This window comes from Eublepharis macularius, chromosome 9 (genome assembly GCF_028583425.1).
Source record: "Eublepharis macularius isolate TG4126 chromosome 9, MPM_Emac_v1.0, whole genome shotgun sequence".
NCBI lineage: Eukaryota > Metazoa > Chordata > Lepidosauria > Squamata > Eublepharidae > Eublepharis > Eublepharis macularius.
In genome coordinates, this window is record NC_072798.1 from 45,266,586 (window position 1) to 45,287,205 (window position 20,620).

Here is a 20,620-nt window from a genome sequence, read left to right on the forward strand (position 1 = left end):
ACAGAGGAGGCTGCGGTGCATCACCTGGAAGGGCCCTGCCAGCCCTGTCCTGCAGGAAAGAATGAGGGAGGAAGAGGGAAAGGAGGCACACCTGAGGGAAGCCCCAGCTGGGATACATTCAGCACCGCCTAGCAAGAGAAGAGAGGAATGCAAGCAGAAGCTAGTGAAAGGGAAGAAACACCTGAGGGCAGACACAGTTGGGCAGCCTCAGGAGAGGGAAGGAGCCTGGGAGGAAGGGGGGGAGATGGAGAGAACCCTATAAAGGCTGGCTTAGGAGAGGGGTTGTGAAGGAGGAGTGAGGGAGTGGGAGTGGGAGTGGGAGGAAGCAAAGGAGTATGTGTATGCAAGGAGGAAAAGGAAGGTTAGTGAAGGAGGAGAAGGAGGGAAGTGAGAGTGATGGCTGGGTCAGGTTGACTGGGCCAGCGAGTGGACTGAGAGGGAGTCAGGGTGATGTAGACCGCCCTCCTGCCACAGAGCAAGGTCCTGCAGTATCCCTGATGACCCCCCCCCCCCCCAGAGTCAGAGTCAGGCTCCCTAGCGCCCTATGCAGCAGCGCCTAGGATGAGCCCTGACAAATAATTACTTAGCACAACATCTTTAGCAATGTGGAACTACTTAGTAGGAGCATATCTACATCAGCAAACAGTATCCAATAGAATAGTCTATAGTTCCTGTTCCTTACCAAGGTACTTACTTGAGCTATTTCTTATGATACATCCTTATAATCAGAGTAGAAAGCCCTCGTGAATAGTTCCATTTTGCAAAGTTTGCAGAAAGTCAGGAGAGTGGGAGTTCGTATGACCTCTTCAGGCAGGCCCTTCCAGAAAGTAGTAGCTACCAGAGAAGCATGTATGGGCAGCTGTTGATTTTGCCCAGGCAGGGTGGGGTCTGCAGAAGGGCCTGTTCATATAAGTGAAGCTGCCATGGTGGAACATCAGGGAGAGGTGGTTGCACAAATATGAACTGCCAAGGCCATGAAGAGCCTTGAATGTCATAGTTGTGACCTTGAATTGAGCCTGGTAACTAATGGGTAGCCAATGGCGTGACTGCAGAATGGGAGTGATATGCATGCTCCATCTAGCTCCTGAAAGTAAGCGAGCTGGAGCGTTTTGCACCAGCTGGAGTCTGTGAGTTAACTTTGAGGAGAGATTGATGTAGAGTACATTATGGTAGTCTAGTCTTGTTACCATGGCATGAATCCAGGTGGCCAGATCAGCTATGTTAAGGTAGGATATGAGTTGAGAGAGGCTTTTTTTGCAGTTGTATTTACTTGCTTCTCTACGCTCTTAACTGAGTCAGCCAAGGTCAACTGAACACCCTCAAAGGTCAGAATCACAGTGTTCTTCAAGTTGTCTGTTTTTTTCAGACTGCATCAATTCCATCTTGTCTAGGTTCAGTTTTGTTTGCTTTCACCCATTTGACAATAGTTATCAAGCAGTAACTCAGTACCTCTACAGCATCACCAAGGAATTTAGATAGCAAGACACAGAGCTGGTTATCATTTGCATATTGATGGCAACCAATTCCATAGACAAGATAGAGTTTTCCTAAAGGCTTTACATAGACATTGAATAACATGGGGGCTAAGATTGCCCCACAAGATATTTCTCACATTGAAAATAGCTGTACTTCAATAGCAATCTTGTGATTCTGTTCCATGATTTAAATGAATCCAAGGTACATCCCCTGATACCTACTTCTACTTCTAAACACCTCAATTGGATGGCATGGTCTACTGTATTGAAGGCTGTAGATAGATCCATGAGGAGCAATAATGAAGCATGGCCTTTGTTTACTTTCAATTGGAGGTCATCAACTAGATCCATCAAAGCCATCTCCACCCCATAGCCTGGCCTAAAACCAGACCGAAAAAGGCCCAGAGCACAAGTGTTGTCCAAGAAGGGCTGGGGTTGGTCAGCTACTGCTTTTTCAATCACATTGCCCAGAAAGAGCAGATTAGGAATTGAGCAATAAGTGGCTACAGTGTTTTTGTCTAAGGCTTTTTTCCAAACAACATAAAGTAAGGGATTTGGTTAATTGAGCTGGACCACACACGGTTGCATATGAAACAGGCAGCACAAATTGCTTCTGCCCAGAACCTCTTGTTCAGATTTGAATCTGCCAACATAGCATTCATTACTTGTTGAATCAAACCGTTTCTCCTCTCAGCTACACCATTCTCAGATGGTGTGGCAACATTTGCAACCCTATGGTAAACACCTCGGTTCTCCAGCCAATGTTTGAATTCTTTTGACATGAATTCACCTCCTCTGTCAGTTTGAATAGCAGTTACCTCTTCACCAAGCTGCTTTTCTACCCTGCTGCACCAATGTTTAATAGTTTGGTATACCTCTGATTTATGCTTCAAAGGATAAATCCACCCAAATTTACTATAATCATCTACTAGACAGAGTGCATATTTTAGTTTTGTGAAACTCTCAGGATAAGGTCCAGAAACATCCATATGAACCAATTCTAAAGGTCTTGTGGTCACCCTGGTACTGGCTTTTGCCACGGGGGACGCTTTTGCCTTTACACATTTGCATACCTGGCAATCAAGGAAATTGTTGCAACTTTTTACCTTCTCTGTTCCCAGACAAGCTAAAGTTTTGTTAATTACTTTGTACCCCATGTGCCCTAGCCTACGGTGCAGCAAATGAATACACCCATCATGGGGACTCTTATTCATAACTACTTGAGCACCTGCTGGCACATTATGAACCATATACACATTATTGTTTAACTTTCCAGTCACTAACACTTTATCCCCCTTTGATATGGTGCATGATGTTAGTGAGAAGGACACAGTAAACCCTGCTTGTGTTAAACTAGCTACACTAAGCAGAATTGACTCTAGTATGGGTACATACAGTACATTATGGAACACATGTCCCAATGCTGCGAAGTCAAGACTTCCTTCTTCTGCAACTTGCACTGCACTGCCGTCAGCCAGGTTCACATGAGTAAGTTTAGAAGGATGAATGTCACGGAGCAAGGTTCTATCACAACAAAATAGCCGTGATGCACCAGAATCAAGCAACCAATCATTATGAAACGCTCGGCTTGAGAACACAAGCCTGCTCTTGGGTACGTTGTCAGATTCATCTGGAACCCTCTTCTTCTTGCTCTTTGCCTTTAACACCGGGCAAAACTTGCGAAGGTGGTTTAATGAGCCACAACCAAAGCAATGCCGACGAATAGTTAAAGCAAACTGCTTCTCCTCTTCACTTGCACTCGGCTTGGAAACATTGCTTGAGCTGCTCCAGCTGTGCTGAGTTTCCTTATCAGGTCTCTTGGAACCGTTCCCAGACTTGGCTCCGTTCCCAGACTTAAGCAAGGACAATTCACTGGTTGCCAATCGCTCTGCAAACTCAAATATACGTCCTGTAATATGCTGTAAGGACAATGTAGCCAGGTCTTGAGACTCAAGGGCGGCAATTAATGGAAGGTAAGTGTCAGGAAGCGATGAGAGTAAGATTAAGACTTTGTCCTGCTCAGTAACAGTCTTCCCTCTCAAAAGTAGCTCCTGAAAACACTCTGCCATGGAGTTTATGTGAGTCTTTACACAACCTCCCCGGGCCAACTGCATCCTGTACAGCTTCCTAGTAAGAGATATAACAGACCCAGCAGTCTGCTGCAGATATATCTCTTTCAAAGTGTCCCAGGCTGCTTTTGCGCTGGTCTTATCAGCCACATGTACAAGCTGATCATCTCCCAGGCACAACACAATGGTGGCAAGAGCCTTCCTGTCTCTCACCTGCTCTGCAGGACTTGGCTGATCAGGAGGTGCATCCACACTTTCCCACAGCAACTCCCTGACAAGGTAGTGCTGCATCTTCAGTGCCCAGATGCTGTAATTACTGGAGGTGAGCTTGTCCACTGGCAGCCCCATCTGGATCTGTGCCATGCTGTCATCTAGGACAGGAACCAGGGCTGGAACCAAAACAGGAACCTGGAGCTCTTCCTCCTCCTCCTCAGGCACACCTTCGTGAGTAGACAGGTTTCTTTCCATCTCCTCCTTCTTTGCTGAAGGTAGCCACTCCTGGCCACTCTGTTGTCTTGCCTCTTAAATGCAGCTCACAGTTCACTGCCCTTGAACCCAGCACCACAGCCACGTTCTGGGCCCATAACCCTGTCAAGGACGTCTTCCTTGGTGTGGACAGCAATGCCGGGTTGCAGGAAACTGCCGCTATAGAAGCGCACACACACACACTATGAAAAGTGTATGAAATTTATTTACAGTGACTATAATACAAGCACTCACAAGACTGACTGACATAAGGCTCTGCCAGACTTGTGTAACCAACAGAGGGCGCCACATAACAGTATTACACCCATTAAGTACACATTGCTTAATTACAGGAGATTACATAAATTACACCAATTAACCAATCAAGGAATAGTTGCTGACTCACCATGACTGAGTCTAATTATCCCTGTGTATCACATGACATGCAGTCATGTGACTCACTACCTGTCAGGCTAGATCATTCTGATCTAGTCAGCTGTCACTGACAGTAAACAGTCTCAACAGCCCACTGCCTCAACCGCCTGCTCCATGCCAAAGTTGTGACAAAAGGAAGGGCTTGGCCAAGTGCTGAGGGGTGGGGCAAGCCTCTCTATACAAGGGCCAGCAGCAGACCTGAGAGGAGACACAACCTCCCAGGTCTGCAGCCCTCTCCCCACCTGTTGTGGCCTCTGAGTCCTCAGAGGATGAAGACCTCGGGGAGGACCACAGGAGTTGGACTATTCCAAGCCCCTCCAGAGGCAGCTGCTTGGAAGACCAGCAGAGAATGGAGCAGCAGGAACCCTTGCCAGAGCAGGTTGAGGAATCCAGGGCAGACTCAGGGACAGAGGCTGTTCCCTTACCTGCACCAGCTCCTGGACCAGGGCAGAATCTCCACCCAGCTCCCCTGAACCTGATAGGCAGCGCAGAGGGAGACAGCATCTTGCTGCACAGGAAAGGAGGCGAAGTGCAAGGCTTCAGGCACTCAAACAACGACGTAACAACCTTGCGTTGTAACAGGGTGCAGCACTGCCCTGCAGGTGAGAGCTCTTAAGCCAGGATGCCCTTTCCCTCGTTGCAGAAGCACCTGTGCACAGACCTGCCTGGTTCTACTGCAACTCAGTTCTGCTCTGACTGCTCTTTGGCTCTGACCCTTGCATTTGGCTCCTTGGACTACGCTTCCTGCCTGCTCCCCCGTCGGCTTGGTTGAACTCCGGACGTTCAGAGAGGCTCGTGGCAGACTCCCCGCCTGCATTCCAGCACACCACCCCAGCCAGCCTGCTCTGATTGGCTGGCCACAGAGAATCTGGGAGGTGAGGGCAGTCCCACTGACCATAGGGAGTGCTCTCCACCCTCCAATATGGCTGCTACCATACCATCCTGCCATCCCGCCTCCCCGTGGCCCACAGCTGAGCCCCCCAGTTAAGTCTGGGGAGACCAGCATTTTAGTTTGTACTGTGGAAGTTGAAACTCCAATGGAGTACAAGAGCAACCCCACCTCTCCTGCTGTCTCTGCAGTGTTGGTGGAGGACTGCATAATCAATGGAGTTAGCTGTGATGAACACATCACATCATTTTCTTCCAACCAATTTTTAGTTAGGAAAACCAGATCAATTCTCTCCTCTTGCAACAGTGTAGTAAGGCTGGCAGATGTGTATTTTCCAGTCTGACATTGCATAACATTAGAGAGGAAGTGGGAAAAGAACAGAGTCTCGCATCATCAACTCTAGAGATGCTATGGAGGATGAGCACGCAGCAAGCGACCTTGCCTGACATTGGCCATCTTTGATAAACCCCATCTCCATACCTACTGGAACAGCACATTCATCATACATCCTTTCCCAGGAAGAACACAAATATCTGGATTGAGGCAGATCAACGCTGCTGATTTTATTAGATTTTTCAGCAGCGTTTGATACGGTTGATTACAATCTTCTGACCCACCACCTCGCCGATGTGGGAATTCAGGGGACGGTGCTACAGTGGCTAGTCTCTTTTCCTCACGATCGGGGACAGAGCGTGGCGCTGGGGAGAAGTTATCATCCTGTAGGCCACTAATATGTGGTGTGGCACAGGGGGTGATACTCTCCCCATTATTATTTAATATCTATATGTGCCCCCTCGCCTAGTTGGTGCGAAGTTTTGGGATTGAGTGTCACCAATATGCAGACAACACCCAGCTGTATCTGTTGTTAAATGGCTGGCCTGGATCAGCCCCAGATGTTCTGGAGCATGCTTTTGAAACTGTGGCTGGATGGTTGAGGCAAAGTCGGCTGAAATTAAACCCAACGAAGACGGAGATCCTGTATTTGAGTCGCGGAAATGTGGATTCAGGACCCTGGATTCCTACACTTGGTAGGGCAGTGCTTACACTAGCTCTGAGAGTTAGGAGCCTGGGATGATCCTGGATCCCTTCTTGATGATGGAGGATGAGGTCACCGTGGTTGCCAGGTCTTCTTTTTTCTATCTCCGACAGACTAGGCAGCTTGCCTCTTATCTCATCCCGCAACCTGACTACAGTGGTCCAAGCAATGGTCACGTCTAGGGTAGACTACTGTAACGCACTCTACGCTGGACTTCCCCTGAACCTGATCTGGCGGTTACAGCTGGTACAAAATGCGGCCGCATGGGTCATCACCGGAACGCCAATGTGTGTGCATATAACACCAGTATTGTGTCAGCTGCATTAGTTGCCAGTAGGGGTGTGCAATTCGGTATTCTGATTAGGTTAAAAATACCGAATCAGGGCCGTTTTGGGTTTTTTCAGTATTACCGAAACTTTTCTGAATACCGAAAAATTTCGGTAATACTGAAACAGAGGCTGATTCCGCACACGTTGGATAATGCACTTTCAATGCATTTTAACAATCGTTTGAAGTGGATTTTTTGTTCCGCACACAAAAAAAATCCGTTCCAAATGAACCATAAAGAGATTTGGAAGTGCATTATCCAATGTGTGCGGAATCACTCAGAGATTGCCGAAACGATTCAGCCATTGTTTTCAATGAGAAAACCTTCTCCCGGCTTTCCGGGAGTCGGGGGGGGGCATTTTCTGTCCAAATCACACCAAACTTGGTGGAAACCTTCTCCTAACTCTCCTCTAACTACCCCCCAAGAATAAGAAAGATTGGACTTTGGGGGGCCATGTTATGCCCCCCCAAATATGGTGCCCCCATCCTCCTACACTCTCCATGGTTCTCTATGGGGAAAAACAAGTCATCTTTCTAAGTGGCTTGGGGTGGCATTTTGCAAGCAAAATGCAACCAACTTTCAGGGGACCTGCTCCCACCTGTCCTCCCACCCTCCACCAAGTTTCAGGCAGATTCCACTTTGGGGGGCCATTTTACGGCCTCCCAAAGAAGGTGCCCCTATGCACCTCCACTCCACTATTCCCTATGGGGGAAATAAGAGAGACTTGTGTGGCTAGGGGTGGCATTTTGCATGCAAAATGCCCCCAACCTTCAGAGGACCTCCTCCTACCTGTCCTCCCTCCCTCCACCAAGGCTCAAGGAGATCTCACTTTGGGGGGGCCATTTTATGGCCTCCCAAAGATGCTACTCCTAGCCCCCCCTTTCTCCATTATTTCCTATGGGGGAAATAAGACAGGCTTGTCTGGCTAGGGGTGGCATTTTGCATGAAAAATGCCCCCAACCTTCAGGGGCCCATCTTCCACCTGTCCTCCCACCCTCTACCAAGGCCAAGCTGATCCCACTTTGGGGGGCCATTTTATGACCTCCCAAAGATGCTGCTCTTAGCCTCCCCTTTCTCCATTATTTCCTATGGGGGAAATAAGACAGGCTTGTCTGGCTAGGGGTGGCATTTTGCATGTAAAATGCCCCCAACCTTCAGGGGCCCATCTCCTTCCTGTCCTCCCACCCTCCTCCAAGGCCCAAGCTGATCCCACTTTGGGGGGCAATTTTATGCCCCCCAAAGGTGGTTCTCCTGCCACACCACTTTGTCTTTCTACTGTGGGGAAGACTTCCACACCGTAGAAACACATGGGATTGGGGCTGCCAATGGCCACAGCCACAGTCCACCTGACCCAAACTGCCAAATACCACACACACCCTCTCCAAAACCTAACCTCCCCTGTCCTGTGGCCAGCCACTTTCTATTGATTCCTGTTATGGGAAAATCTCCCACAGCAGGAACCCACGGAATGTGGCATCTATGGCCACAGGAACAGTCCCCTTTTTAAATCCAACCCCCCCCCCCACAGCCCCACACTGACCCAAAGACACCCTCCCCAACATTCCCACACCGGCCACTACCTCAGGAGCAGGCTGGCCAGCCGTCCCCCACTATTCCCTGTGATGGGAACTTTTAAACTCTCTTTCCCAGGGCAATTATGCACAGCCCAAGGGTTCCACAATGGTGGGCACACTCCTGAGTGCAAACTTGTCCCTGTGAAAGAGCACCTGAACCACAGACACCCTCCCCCAAATTCCCCCACCACCTACAGAGATGGCTGGCCAGCCAGCCCCATTGTTCCCTATGATGGGAACCAACTGCACAACAAAGAACAAAACACAAGCACACACTGAATAAAGTTTTTTTAAAAAAATTCTCACTTTCAAAGTACAAGTAGGCAAAGCATTGTGACACATTACACCAGCAGTCCCTCACACAGAAAAATAACACAACTCACTTAACATCAGAGAATCACAAAAACACAATTCCTGTCAAAAACACTTTATTTCTTGAACAGCTTTAGGTAACACAGCAGGGGGGCACACCAAAGGGCATGCCAGCAGTATCTTACACAAAAATAACACATCTCACTTCACATTAAAGAATCACAAAAACACAATTGCTGTCAAAAACACTTTATTTCTTTAACTGCTTTAGGTTACACAGTAGGAGGGCACAACAGAGCATAAAAGCAGTCTACTACACAAAAATAACAAAACTCTCTTCGCATCAGAGAATCACCCAAACACAATTACTGTCAAAAATGGTGATGTGAGTTGTGTTATTTTGTGTAGTAGATTGCTTTCTTTGTAGTACTGGACTGCTTTTCTTTGTGTAGTAGACTGTTTTTTTTGTGTAGTAGACTGCTTGTGTAGTAGACTGATGGGCCCCTGAAGGTTGGGGTCATTTTGCATGCAAAATGCCACCCCTAGCCAGACAAGCCTGTCTTATTTCCCCCATAGGAAATAATGGAGAAAGGGGGGGGGCTAAGAGCAGCATTTTTGGGAAGTCATAAAATGGCCCCCCAAAGTGGGATCAGCTTGGGCCTTGGTAGAGGGTGGGAGGACAGGTGGGAGGAGGTCCTCTGAAGGTTGGGGGCATTTTGCATGCAAAATGCCACCCCTAGCCACACAAGCCTCTCTTATTTCCCCCATAGGGAATAGTGGAGTGGAGGTGGATAGGGGCACCTTCTTTGGGAGGCCGTAAAATGGCCCCCCAAAGTGGAATCTGCCTGAAACTTGGTGGAGGGTGGGAGGACAGGTGGGAGCAGGTCCCCTGAAAGTTGGTTGCATTTTGCTTGCAAAATGCCACCCCAAGCCACCTAGAAAGATGACTTGTTTTTCCCCATAGAGAACCATGGAGAGTGTAGGAGGATGGGGGCACCTTATTTGGCAGGGCATAACATGGCCCCCCAAAGTCCAATCTTTCTGATTTTGGGGGGTGGTTATAGGAGAGTTAGGAGAAGGTCTCCACCAAGTTTGGTGTGATTTGGACAGAAAATGCCCCCCCCCCAGACTCCCGGAAAGCCGGGAGAAGGTTTTCTCATTGAAAACAATGGCCGAATCAAGCCGAAACGCGAATACCGAATCGGCTTGCTGTGTCGGTATTCCCTGAATACCGAAACGGTTTCCTGATGCAGTTAAAACTGAATCAGGTTTAATGAAATACGCAGTCCTTGCACACCCCTAGTTGCCAGTGGAGTACTGAATCAGATTCAAAGTTCTGGTATTAACCTATAAAGCCCTATGTGGACTGGGACTAGCATATCTGCAGGACCCCCTCTCCGTATATGAACCCCAGGGGACTCTTCATTCCAGTGATAAACATCTGTTAAAGATCCCTGGTCCCAGGGAGGCCCGCCTGGCATCGGCCAAGGCCAGGGCCTTTTCAGTCCTAGCCCCAGCCTGGTGGAACACTCTGTCCAATGAGACCAGGGCCTGGTGGGATTTGTTATCTTTCTGCCGGGCCTGTAAGACAGAGCTGTTCCGCCAGGCATATGGTTGATGCGAGGCGGTGCCTCCTAGCCGGGGGAGTACATCACATGCCCTCCCTACTAGTGACACCCTCCATCTCTCACATATTTCCCTGCCAAATTGCTCTAGAGATGGCTAAAAAGGTGGTTGGCTAGATCATTGTGCCGCTGTGTTTATATATATATGTGTGTGTGTATTTTAACGATGGTATTTGAATGTTTTATGGTTTTAAATCGTATAAATTGTAATATGTAATTTAAATTTTGTAATCCACCCTGAGCCTGCTGATGTGGGGAGGGCAGAATATAAATCAAATATAAATAAATAAATAAATAAATAAATAAACAGTCACCACAATAGTAAAGATACACCTGAGGTACCTCACATTCAACATGCTAGTATCCATAATTAACCATATAACAGTTGAGGGCTACAATCATGATGTACAAAGTAACATTGTTTAACAAGTTTTGTTCTATGCCTGCTGCTCCTGGTCTTCAGGAATGATTTCTGGTTTAGGTCTCCATGTGCCAAAGTGGAGGCTTCCCTGTTTCATACCCTAGGCTCAGAGCCACAGGCCAAGAGCTTGCCCTTGAAACTGAGACATGGGGTGCTAGACAAGGTGCTGGCCCCTTGAAACTGAGAGAGACTCACCTAATGGAAGCCAGAGAGTGCAGGAGCCAGTCAGGATGTTTGGACACTTGATAGATTCTGCTCCAAGCCTTTCCACAGAGCTGTCTGCAATCTCCCATTCCCTTGTCTCTGGATGAGGCACTAGCCCTTTGAAACTGAGAGAGACTCTGCTAATAGAAGACAGAGAACACAGGAGCCCATAATGAAATCATGCTTTAAAATAATTGAAATGTGTAAGCTTAAATGCTTTTAAGAAGATATGTAAGTTGGCAGATAATTAAAAATTAAACATCATATTGAAGTGTTTATGCACATGTGTTTTTGTTTACCTTCAGCATTTAAATCATCTTCTTCGGAGAGGGGCTATGGCTCAATGGTAGAGCATCTACTTTTCATGCAGACAGTCCTGGATTCAATCCCTGTGGCACCTTTAGCTAAACGGATCCAAAAGGAGCTGATGTAAAAGAACTCTGCCTGAGATTCTGGAGAGCCACTGCCAGTCAGAATAAGCAAGGCTGACCTTGATGAACCAGTGAACTGACTCAATATAAGGCAGTTTCATATGTTCAATTATGAAGACTGAAATCCTGACCACACATACACATAAACAAAGAGTGAGTGAGAATCAAATCCTGTACAGATTTACAGTGCAATTTTAACCAGAGTTACATACTTCTAAATCCATTGAAGTCAATGGGTACAGAAAGGTGTAACACTGCTTAGAAACTAACTGTTAGGCATATCTAAGGCAACTGAAATCAGATCTACTTAGGAGGTAGAGGTAAATGTAGTCCCCTGTGCAAGCACCGAGTCATTACTGACCCATGGGGTGATTTTGCATCACAGTGTTTTCTTGGCAGATTTTTTTATGGGGTGATTTACCATTGCCTTCCCCAGTCATCTATAGAGATGGGCACGATCTGGATTACGATAAAAAAAAAACCCACGATAATGGCAATCTCCCAATCGTGACCTGGTGGATCGTTGTCTTCCACGGCAAATGATCCAGCAGTCAGGACTCTGGGGCGATCGTGATAGGACCGGGAAGCTAGACATTCAGGCGCCAACAATCTGTTCCCCTGGCAACGGAGGCAGGGGAATGCCTGAGCTCTGTTTGAAACTTGATAATATTTCCCCTAGCGAGGAAAAGCAAACAATTGAGTGAAAAGGTGACTTCCTGAGAAAAATATAAGCAAAGTGATTGGGAGAGGAAGGGGTTAAAAGAGAGAGAAGAGGAGAAAAAAGAGGGGAACGGTCCAAAACAGCAAAAAGGAGAGACGTCGAAAAACGAGTCAACAGACCGTATAGAACAGCTTCAATTGTATTTGTTAGAGGCACAAAAAAAGCCTTGGGCAAAGAAAACAAAGGGAGAACGCCCGGATTTCCCGGCTGCTCTCAACAGCAATTAAGCGAGGACAAAACAACAAAGGGAGAGTACTCAAATTTCTCAGCTACTCCCACAGGAATTAGATAAGGAAAACAGAAAGCAAGGGGAGAGCACTGGGGTTTCTCGGCTACTCCCGACGGGAAAATGGCAACGGGCTTGCCAGGCTATACTTTATCCCGTTTCGCACAAAATTAAGCTTCTTCAGCAGCCAAAATCATAAATTCCTGAAAACACACAAAACACAATGCTTTACATAGTGAGCCTCAATTAAACAGTAAGAATATAACAACATCATGAAATTATTTTGTGTACATATTTACCATTACATCATGTGATTCTACATAACAAATAAAAGTTGCTGGCCGGCAGACAGGAAATAAACGTTTCTTCTCAGTTTCAAAACAGCTGTAGTTTCTCCCATCCATCTGCAAGCCCTAGTACGTGGGTGTAACCTAAATAGAACGCCCAGCATACCTAATAGAGACAGCCCCAACAAATTAAAGGGCACATAGCACCAATGCACAAAACTTAATGAAGAAGTTGGACAGGAACCAAAAATCAACAAAGCCAGTGAAAGATCCCATCATGCCAAAAATGGAGAAAAATCTATCTCCTGATTGAGACCACTGGGTGCCACAGTCCTAAGATTAAAAATCCATTTGGCTTCCAAACGAAGGAGAGTTTTACGATCTACATTGCTCCCTCTCATGTCTAAAACTTGGAGTACAGTGTAACAAAATTCACGCTCATTTTTATGATGTGCCATAAAATGTTCAGTGAGTGGTGCCTCAATAGCAACATTCCTGATTTTCGACATGTGCTCTTGAATCCGGAGCTTCACAGGTCGAATGGTGCTGCCAATGTAAAGCAGATCACAGGTACACTTAATGGCATAAACTACCCCTGAGGTACTACATGTGGAAAAACTTTTTGTGAACAACTTATTCCCAGTTATTGGATGGTTGATAGTGTCCACATTTACAGAGAACTGACAAATGTTACAATGGCCACAAATGTTACTCTAAATGTGGCCACTCACTGAACATTTTATGGCACATCATAAAAATGAGCGTGAATTTTGTTACACTGTACTCCAAGTTTTAGACATGAGAGGGAGCAATGTAGATCGTAAAACTCTCCTTCGTTTGGAAGCCAAATGGATTTTTAATCTTAGGACTGTGGCACCCAGTGGTCTCAATCAGGAGATAGATTTTTCTCCATTTTTGGCATGATGGGATCTTTCACTGGCTTTGTTGATTTTTGGTTCCTGTCCAACTTCTTCATTAAGTTTTGTGCATTGGTGCTATGTGCCCTTTAATTTGTTGGGGCTGTCTCTATTAGGTATGCTGGGCGTTCTATTTAGGTTACACCCACGTACTAGGGCTTGCAGATGGATGGGAGAAACTACAGCTGTTTTGAAACTGAGAAGAAACGTTTATTTCCTGTCTGCCGGCCAGCAACTTTTATTTGTTATGTAGAATCACATGATGTAATGGTAAATATGTACACAAAATAATTTCATGATGTTGTTATATTCTTACTGTTTAATTGAGGCTCACTATGTAAAGCATTGTGTTTTGTGTGTTTTCAGGAATTTATGATTTTGGCTGCTGAAGAAGCTTAATTTTGTGCGAAACGGGATAAAGTATAGCCTGGCAAGCCCGTTGCCATTTTCCCGTCGGGAGTAGCCGAGAAACCCCAGTGCTCTCCCCTTGCTTTCTGTTTTCCTTATCTAATTCCTGTGGGAGTAGCTGAGAAATTTGAGTACTCTCCCTTTGTTGTTTTGTCCTCGCTTAATTGCTGTTGAGAGCAGCCGGGAAATCCGGGCGCTCTCCCTTTGTTTTCTTTGCCCAAGGCTTTTTTTGTGCCTCTAACAAATACAATTGAAGCTGTTCTATACGGTCTGTTGACTCGTTTTTCGACATCTCTCCTTTTTGCTAAAAGAGAGAGAAAACAAAAAACCCTGGCTTTCTCTCATCCTGAGTTCATTCAGTGCCGTTGAAAGAGTTAAGAAGAGATCTCTTCTCAGTGTTAACTCTTTCAAAAACCCCTTGCTTTGAGAGCTGCTATCAAGCTGTTTTGCACTCCTCTCCTGAGTTCGTTCAGTGCTGAAAGAGTTAACTGAAAAGAGATATCTCTCTCCTCCTGGCTTCTCAGCCCAGTGCCTGCTTTTTGCAAGAAGTTGGTATGTGATTTGATGTTTCATTTGTGTTTTTCCTATTTAAAAAACCATAGGATCTGCGAGGATCTGTGTGGATCCTGGTTTTACTTTCTTCCTGTTTAAAATATACTTTTGGAAGACTGGCTGCTTGCTTTTAAAATCGGGTGGGATGGAGGATTCTATCCCTGCTTTTTTTAAAAAGCTGGCTGAAACTTGTTGACGGGGTGTCTCTCTCTCTCTCTCTATTTGGAGAGGCAGGGGCGGGTTAAAAACTCCCCCCCTGCTCTAAGTGTGTGCGTGCGTGTGTGTGTGAGAAAACGCCGGGTTAAAAACTTCCCCCCCTCTGCTCTAAGTGCATGCGTGTGTGTGTGTGAGAGAGAGAGAGAAAACGTCCCCTCCCTGAGGGGAGGCGGCTCGTCGCATGGTTAAAAACTTTTTCCCCATCTGCTCTAAGTGTGTGTGGGGGGGGGAGCCCCTCCGATCCCAGATTGGAAACGGGACTTGATCGGAGTGAATCGGTGATCTGGGGTCGTCACCAGCGTGGATCCATGAACAGTTTGATCGGGGGGTGTTTTTGGATCGTGCCCATGTCTAGTCATCTACACTTTACCCCCCAGAATTTTACCGACCTCGGAAGGATGGAAGGCTGAGTCAACCTTGAGCTGGTTACCTGAACCCGGCTTCTGCCAGGATTGAACTCAGGTAGTGAGTGACTCGCTTACCACTCTACACCATGGGACTCTTAGGAGAGAAGGAAGTAATTCTTCCCTTTGAACTAGATAGAACTTAATGAAAAAATATGAAGATCAGGCAAAAATAATTTTTTGCCTTGATCCCTCAGATGCTCTTGTTTTTGCCTAGATTCCTTGTGGTTATAGTTCTGATGATCTTATATTAATAAATATTAACAAAACAGAATAATTGCCTCAGACTGCAATTTGTCCATTCATTAATGTTTCACTAAGATTTGTCAGAAGATTCAATGGCTCTGGCAAATGGGTTACAGATGTTGAATAAGATCTGTTGAAGTCACCAAGCTACTCCTCTGTGACTTCAGTCACACTAGAACTGAGTCATAGTTTGTTGTGCTTTCTGATTCATGTACGTGAACAGTGTGCAATATTTAGGTTGTAAGCAGCTGAGGTGTTATGTGTGCTCTGATTTGCGGCAATGTGCAATGTGTGTATGTTTTGGTTATGATAAATGGATGTGTTTTGTTAAAGCCTGTAACATAATGAAAGCTGAATGGTCCCTTTTAATGTGAAACCCCCTAATTTTCATATTTCATTTATATTTAGAATTGTACTATAAATAAACTGTTACCCTATGCACTTGACAAAGAGTGGAAAACTAAAATTTATGAATGATTATTCTGTTTTTATAGGTTGTCAGATATTTTTGTAAATTTAGGAATATTGAATGATCCCCATATCTTTAAAATTCATAATATTCATATATTCTCTTCAAACAAATCCTTTGTGAAAAGGGAAATCATTTCTGGTTTTTTCATAGTAAAAAAAATTCATTTAATTGTTAATGTGGATGGATGACCTTTTCAGACTGAATTTTAAATAGATTATAATGAAGATTTTCTCATGACTGGTAGTATTTTATGGTTGAAAAAACCTGAAGATGAAGAAATAATTATTTTGACTGAAAAGATGTTGTGCAATTTAGGTTGTGCCCATTTATAATAAGAAAACATGCAACAGATTATTTTGTAGCTGGTTGATTGAAAAAAATGAATAATTGGAATAATGGTTGGGGGCATGCTGTGAACAGAGCAAACCTCAGTGCAGTATTTTTTTTAAAAAAGGAAGCAAATAGTAAACCATGCTGTAGGCTACATACAGTTAATGCTTTGCATTTCCTGATGTCTTTTGAAACGTAAAACATCTACAACAAGCAGATCTCTCTAATGCCCAACTGGTAGGAAGGTTCTATTCAGATCTGAGCATTTTAGCTTGCCTCTGATGACCTGCTATTTTCTGCATTTGTTTTGACTGCTCTCATCATTCAAGATTGACGCTTGGATGGGTGTGTAGGTGGAAGCAGCAGCAGCAAGCTTACAGCTTGCAGACAAAAAAATCTGCCTTATCTGATGGCTATTATTGAAAGTGCGAGGTGTAGCCTAGGCTGGGTAATGAAGGGGAGCGAGCAAGGGGGAGCAAGGAGCATGGAGCTGCATACTGATGAGTGTAGGAGTACTTGATAAAAGATTTCTTGCTGTTAGCAGTGCATTGCTCATTGTGGAGTATTCCAACAATCACATATAACGGAAACTAGCTTAGCTTAGCTTGATATGCTCCCCCCCCCCCCCACAGCATGACGTATTGTTCTGTGGTAGAGATTAATACCTATGAAATGTTGGGGTAGGAGCAGTTCTTACTGTATAACCTGCCCTGGAAACTATGTTTTACTTCTGACTTTCTTACTTGCTGGAAGCATTAATCTGACAAGCTGGCAGGCTCCTTTGATAACAACTTCTCCCGGAACACAATGTGGCAATGCCACCTCTCAGCCCAGGACCATCGCTATTATCCTGTGGATGGATATTCACTGCTTAAACGCCTTCCTTCTCAAACTCTTTCAGCACCTAGATGCCCTGTCCAGACTGTGGGACAATGGTTGGAAAATATTGGGCTATCTCAGTATGAGAACCACTTGCTGGCTAATGGATTTGACAATGTACAGTTTATGGTAAGTGATTGCCTATATATATCAGTGTGTTTGAGTCTGTGCCTCATGAGATCTTATTCAGCATAGAATGGAATTTATTTTGGTTTTTGTAGTGTCCTTTTTGATAAACATTTCACACAATACTACCTGTAGACTGTATGAGTATGAGTATTTGCGGGAGGGGGGCACACTTTTTTGCCTGCTTCCAATTTAATTTCTAAACCTTTTTAGAAAGTAAAGGCATAATTACTTATAGAATTCTTTGGGGGGGAAATAGTTCCTTTTTTATGAAAATCACCAACATTCCTATGGGGTAGTTTGCATATTATTATTCATTAACAGTTCAATAAATAGTTGGTATTCATTAATAATAACTCTTTACCTTTATATACAATTCTGAGTATCCTGTTAAAGGACTACCAATTAGAGCTTTAAAAAGGGTTGATATACCTGGAATATGGAAAGAAATGGTTGTTGTTTAAATGTATGCCTAAAACCACCTTCTTTTAAGTATAAAGAGTTTATGAATATGGACAAATGAATTATCTCTGATATGTAGTGCACACATTCAGCATGGTGTTTTAAGTCAAATCTCCATAAGCTTGTTACTAAAAATGAATACAAACAGAAAAAATGGTAGCTAATAAACAGCTTCCAATCTTTCCAGTGCCTATCAGTCTAGATGTAGTAACACCACACCTGTTGTTCAGAATCTATTCTTATTTCACAGTCTATTCTATTTGTGATTCAGTGTTTTAACTGCTTCTATGTTTACAAAAGAACCTTGCATACATTATATGAAATGCATAATTTTGTGCCAGTGCAGTAATGGTGATTAACATTTGGATAATGATGTTATTCACATGTATGTTTTTAAAAGAGGTTTAAGTACTTTGTTCTTTACCAGATCACAGTGTTCAAATCTATTGTATTAGAAAAATAGATCCAGGTGAAATATTACCAGTCCTAATTTCTAGGCTATATTGATCCTGCCTATCCATACAATAAGATTAATAAATTTAATGAAGTACCAGAACTGAATATTTCACCCATATTTTTCTTAATATAATCTCTTGTAGCCTAATCAGAATTAGACTGTTGTTCTGTTGTTTACTGCAGCCAAAAAGGCAATCCATATATATTTTAATGAAAAAAATAAATATATATAGAGAGGACAGTCACTTAGACTATTCAGTATTCAAAGTTCCAGATGGGAGTGGTTCTGAGGGAGATGGTATCCATGTGCACAATTACTAATGAATACTCCAGGAGCAATAAAATTAAATTGAGAGGCTATCTAAACATTGTATTCTAGGACAGAGATTAACTGGATGGAATGCAGAGTCCTCAGTTGACTCTGTTCCTATAGATCTATATGATTTGCCCATCTGGGTAAGATGTTCTGTAAGAAGTATCAAATATCTAGAGTTATTCAAGTAACATGTGGGTTAGGTTATTTCCAGTCCTTTGCATTGTGACCAAAGTTCAACACACAACAGGTACAACAGCCTATTTGTGATAGAAGAGATGACAGTAGGACAAATATGGGTGATATTTTTATAATCAGCTTACACATTCAATTGAGAAAAAAAATAAAAGAGATAAAATATATTTTTATGTTAAGACTTTTGAAAACAGCAATTTCACTTCTAATCATAAAATTTCATTTGCTTATATATACAGCAGTTGCATGTCATTAGTACATTTATGCTAGCATACTTTAGAAAATGTATAACATAAAGATCCTGAATGTTAAAAAAAATGAAAAGGCATTTATATGTTTAGTGCTGAAAAAAACACTAGTCTGTTAAGAAAGCAAATCAAATCCGCTAATGTAAAATCTATATTATATTTCTTGACATTAGAGAACTAATAACATCTTTTAGTCTGTTTTAAATATCTTCATTTAATCAGCAGCATAGTTCGCTAATAACGTTATTTATTTTAATGACCATCTTCAAATTATATTATGTCAGTGGAAGCAATAACTAGAGTCTTTCCCTGTTCTTTCTTCACAATATTTCTGTTTTTGCTTTTCTAGAAATATGTTCTGATGCTTATTTGTTTTTCTGTTGCCTAAGCAACGCTACCACATACCTATTTAAAATATGTAGTACTGTGTGACTTTCTAGATATTTCATGGAGGAATGCAGTTAGTAAGGCAATATAATTAACACTGATAGAAATATCATGTTATATCTGTGCAAAGATATGTGCTGTTAAAGCAAGTCTCAACAGTAATATTATACTAATTAAAATCACATTCTGGTACCTAAGGTATTTTTCAGATAAAAGTGTTCTTTGGTAAAGCATTCATTAGAATCACAGAAATTAAGCCCTTAGGTTTACTCTCCTTTGGCAACACAAGGATATTAAGCATTTAACTACCACAAGATCTGTTGATAACAGTTAATGTGCATGGAATGAAGAAAAATAACCTCTTTTCCCATTCATACTACTTTTACTTCTAAGAGGTCCTTCAGAGATTTTGTCATTACTTTTCTAGACCTTTTTTCAAATGCAGTTTAACGCTCTCCAACTTGTTATATTTTTAAAATATTCATGCTCACATAAAAAGAGTTGTGCCATCCTCAGGTTATTACAAAATCTTTAGGTACACAATCCATTGATAACCCCTACATAAATCGAATCTTGGAACTTGGCTTAAAGCCACTGTTTGAGATGTTTATGCTTAAACAAATCCATTTATTATTAGTAGCCCTGGCAATTTGTCAAAGAGTAAACTATTATATCATTTGAAAGTAAAACTTTGGTAATGTAGTAATGTGCACTTGGTGAAAGGACACTGATGACATCGGTGATATTATAGTGGAATGATCACTGTACTATTTAACTAATTCCTAAGACAGTGGAAGATGTATATCCTGGCAATTACAGTACTACAGCTAATTACAAATTACAGTAGCTTGTTTGGTCTAACCACTTAAGAAACCTGATGAACTATTTAACTCTTTCATTCCCAATATAGATTTTATGCAGAGTCTTGAAAATACTGTACTTTGGTTAATTGTATTTGATTCTATAATCACAGCAGCATCTCGATGTAAATAAATAATTTCAATAAGATAGCAGACAAAAACTTTAGCCAACATTTATGAAGGATATAGAAGTCAAATGAATTGACCTACAGTGATTTCAGAGATGTATTGAGAACAACCATAATCCAAATATCAGACCATTCCAGAACTAAAAGATTCCTGATTATTAGAGTTAAAATATATGGATGTTAGGATGTGAACTGTAACCAGAACACAATCATCTTTGACCCCAGGCAAATTCTGGCATAAGTAGATGAAATAATTCTCCGGTTGCCTTCATGGCCTATATTTTTAAGGTATAATATGTTTTATGTGCACATATTAAAATGTAGTGTATGGATATTACATTCACATATATGCAAATACATGTATTATACAACTACACTCATCAGTGAGATGGGTTTGACCATTGCTTCCTCTGTACATTTGTATAATTAATAGCAGAATATGATTTTATTCCCATGTAATACTTTTGTTGGTAACAAAAAAGGAAGGCAGTATTTTATTAAGGCCAAATATGATGTCTGGCAC

At 43.1% G+C, this 20,620-nt stretch overlaps 1 protein-coding gene across 15 annotated transcripts in view; it reads left to right on the top strand.

The window, feature by feature from the left end:
• ANKS1B (ankyrin repeat and sterile alpha motif domain containing 1B) overlaps positions 1–20,620 on the top strand; it is an 885,134-nt gene that overhangs the window by 452,465 nt on the left and 412,049 nt on the right. For 14 of the 15 annotated variants that reach the window (XM_054988165.1, XM_054988166.1, XM_054988167.1 and 11 more), the window contains exon 1: positions 16,851–17,051. In XM_054988165.1, coding sequence (XP_054844140.1) covers positions 16,851–17,051 — 201 coding nt within the window. Of the gene's footprint in view, positions 1–16,850; positions 17,052–20,620 lie in introns of those variants that run through there. The other variant, XM_054988164.1, reaches the window with a different exon arrangement.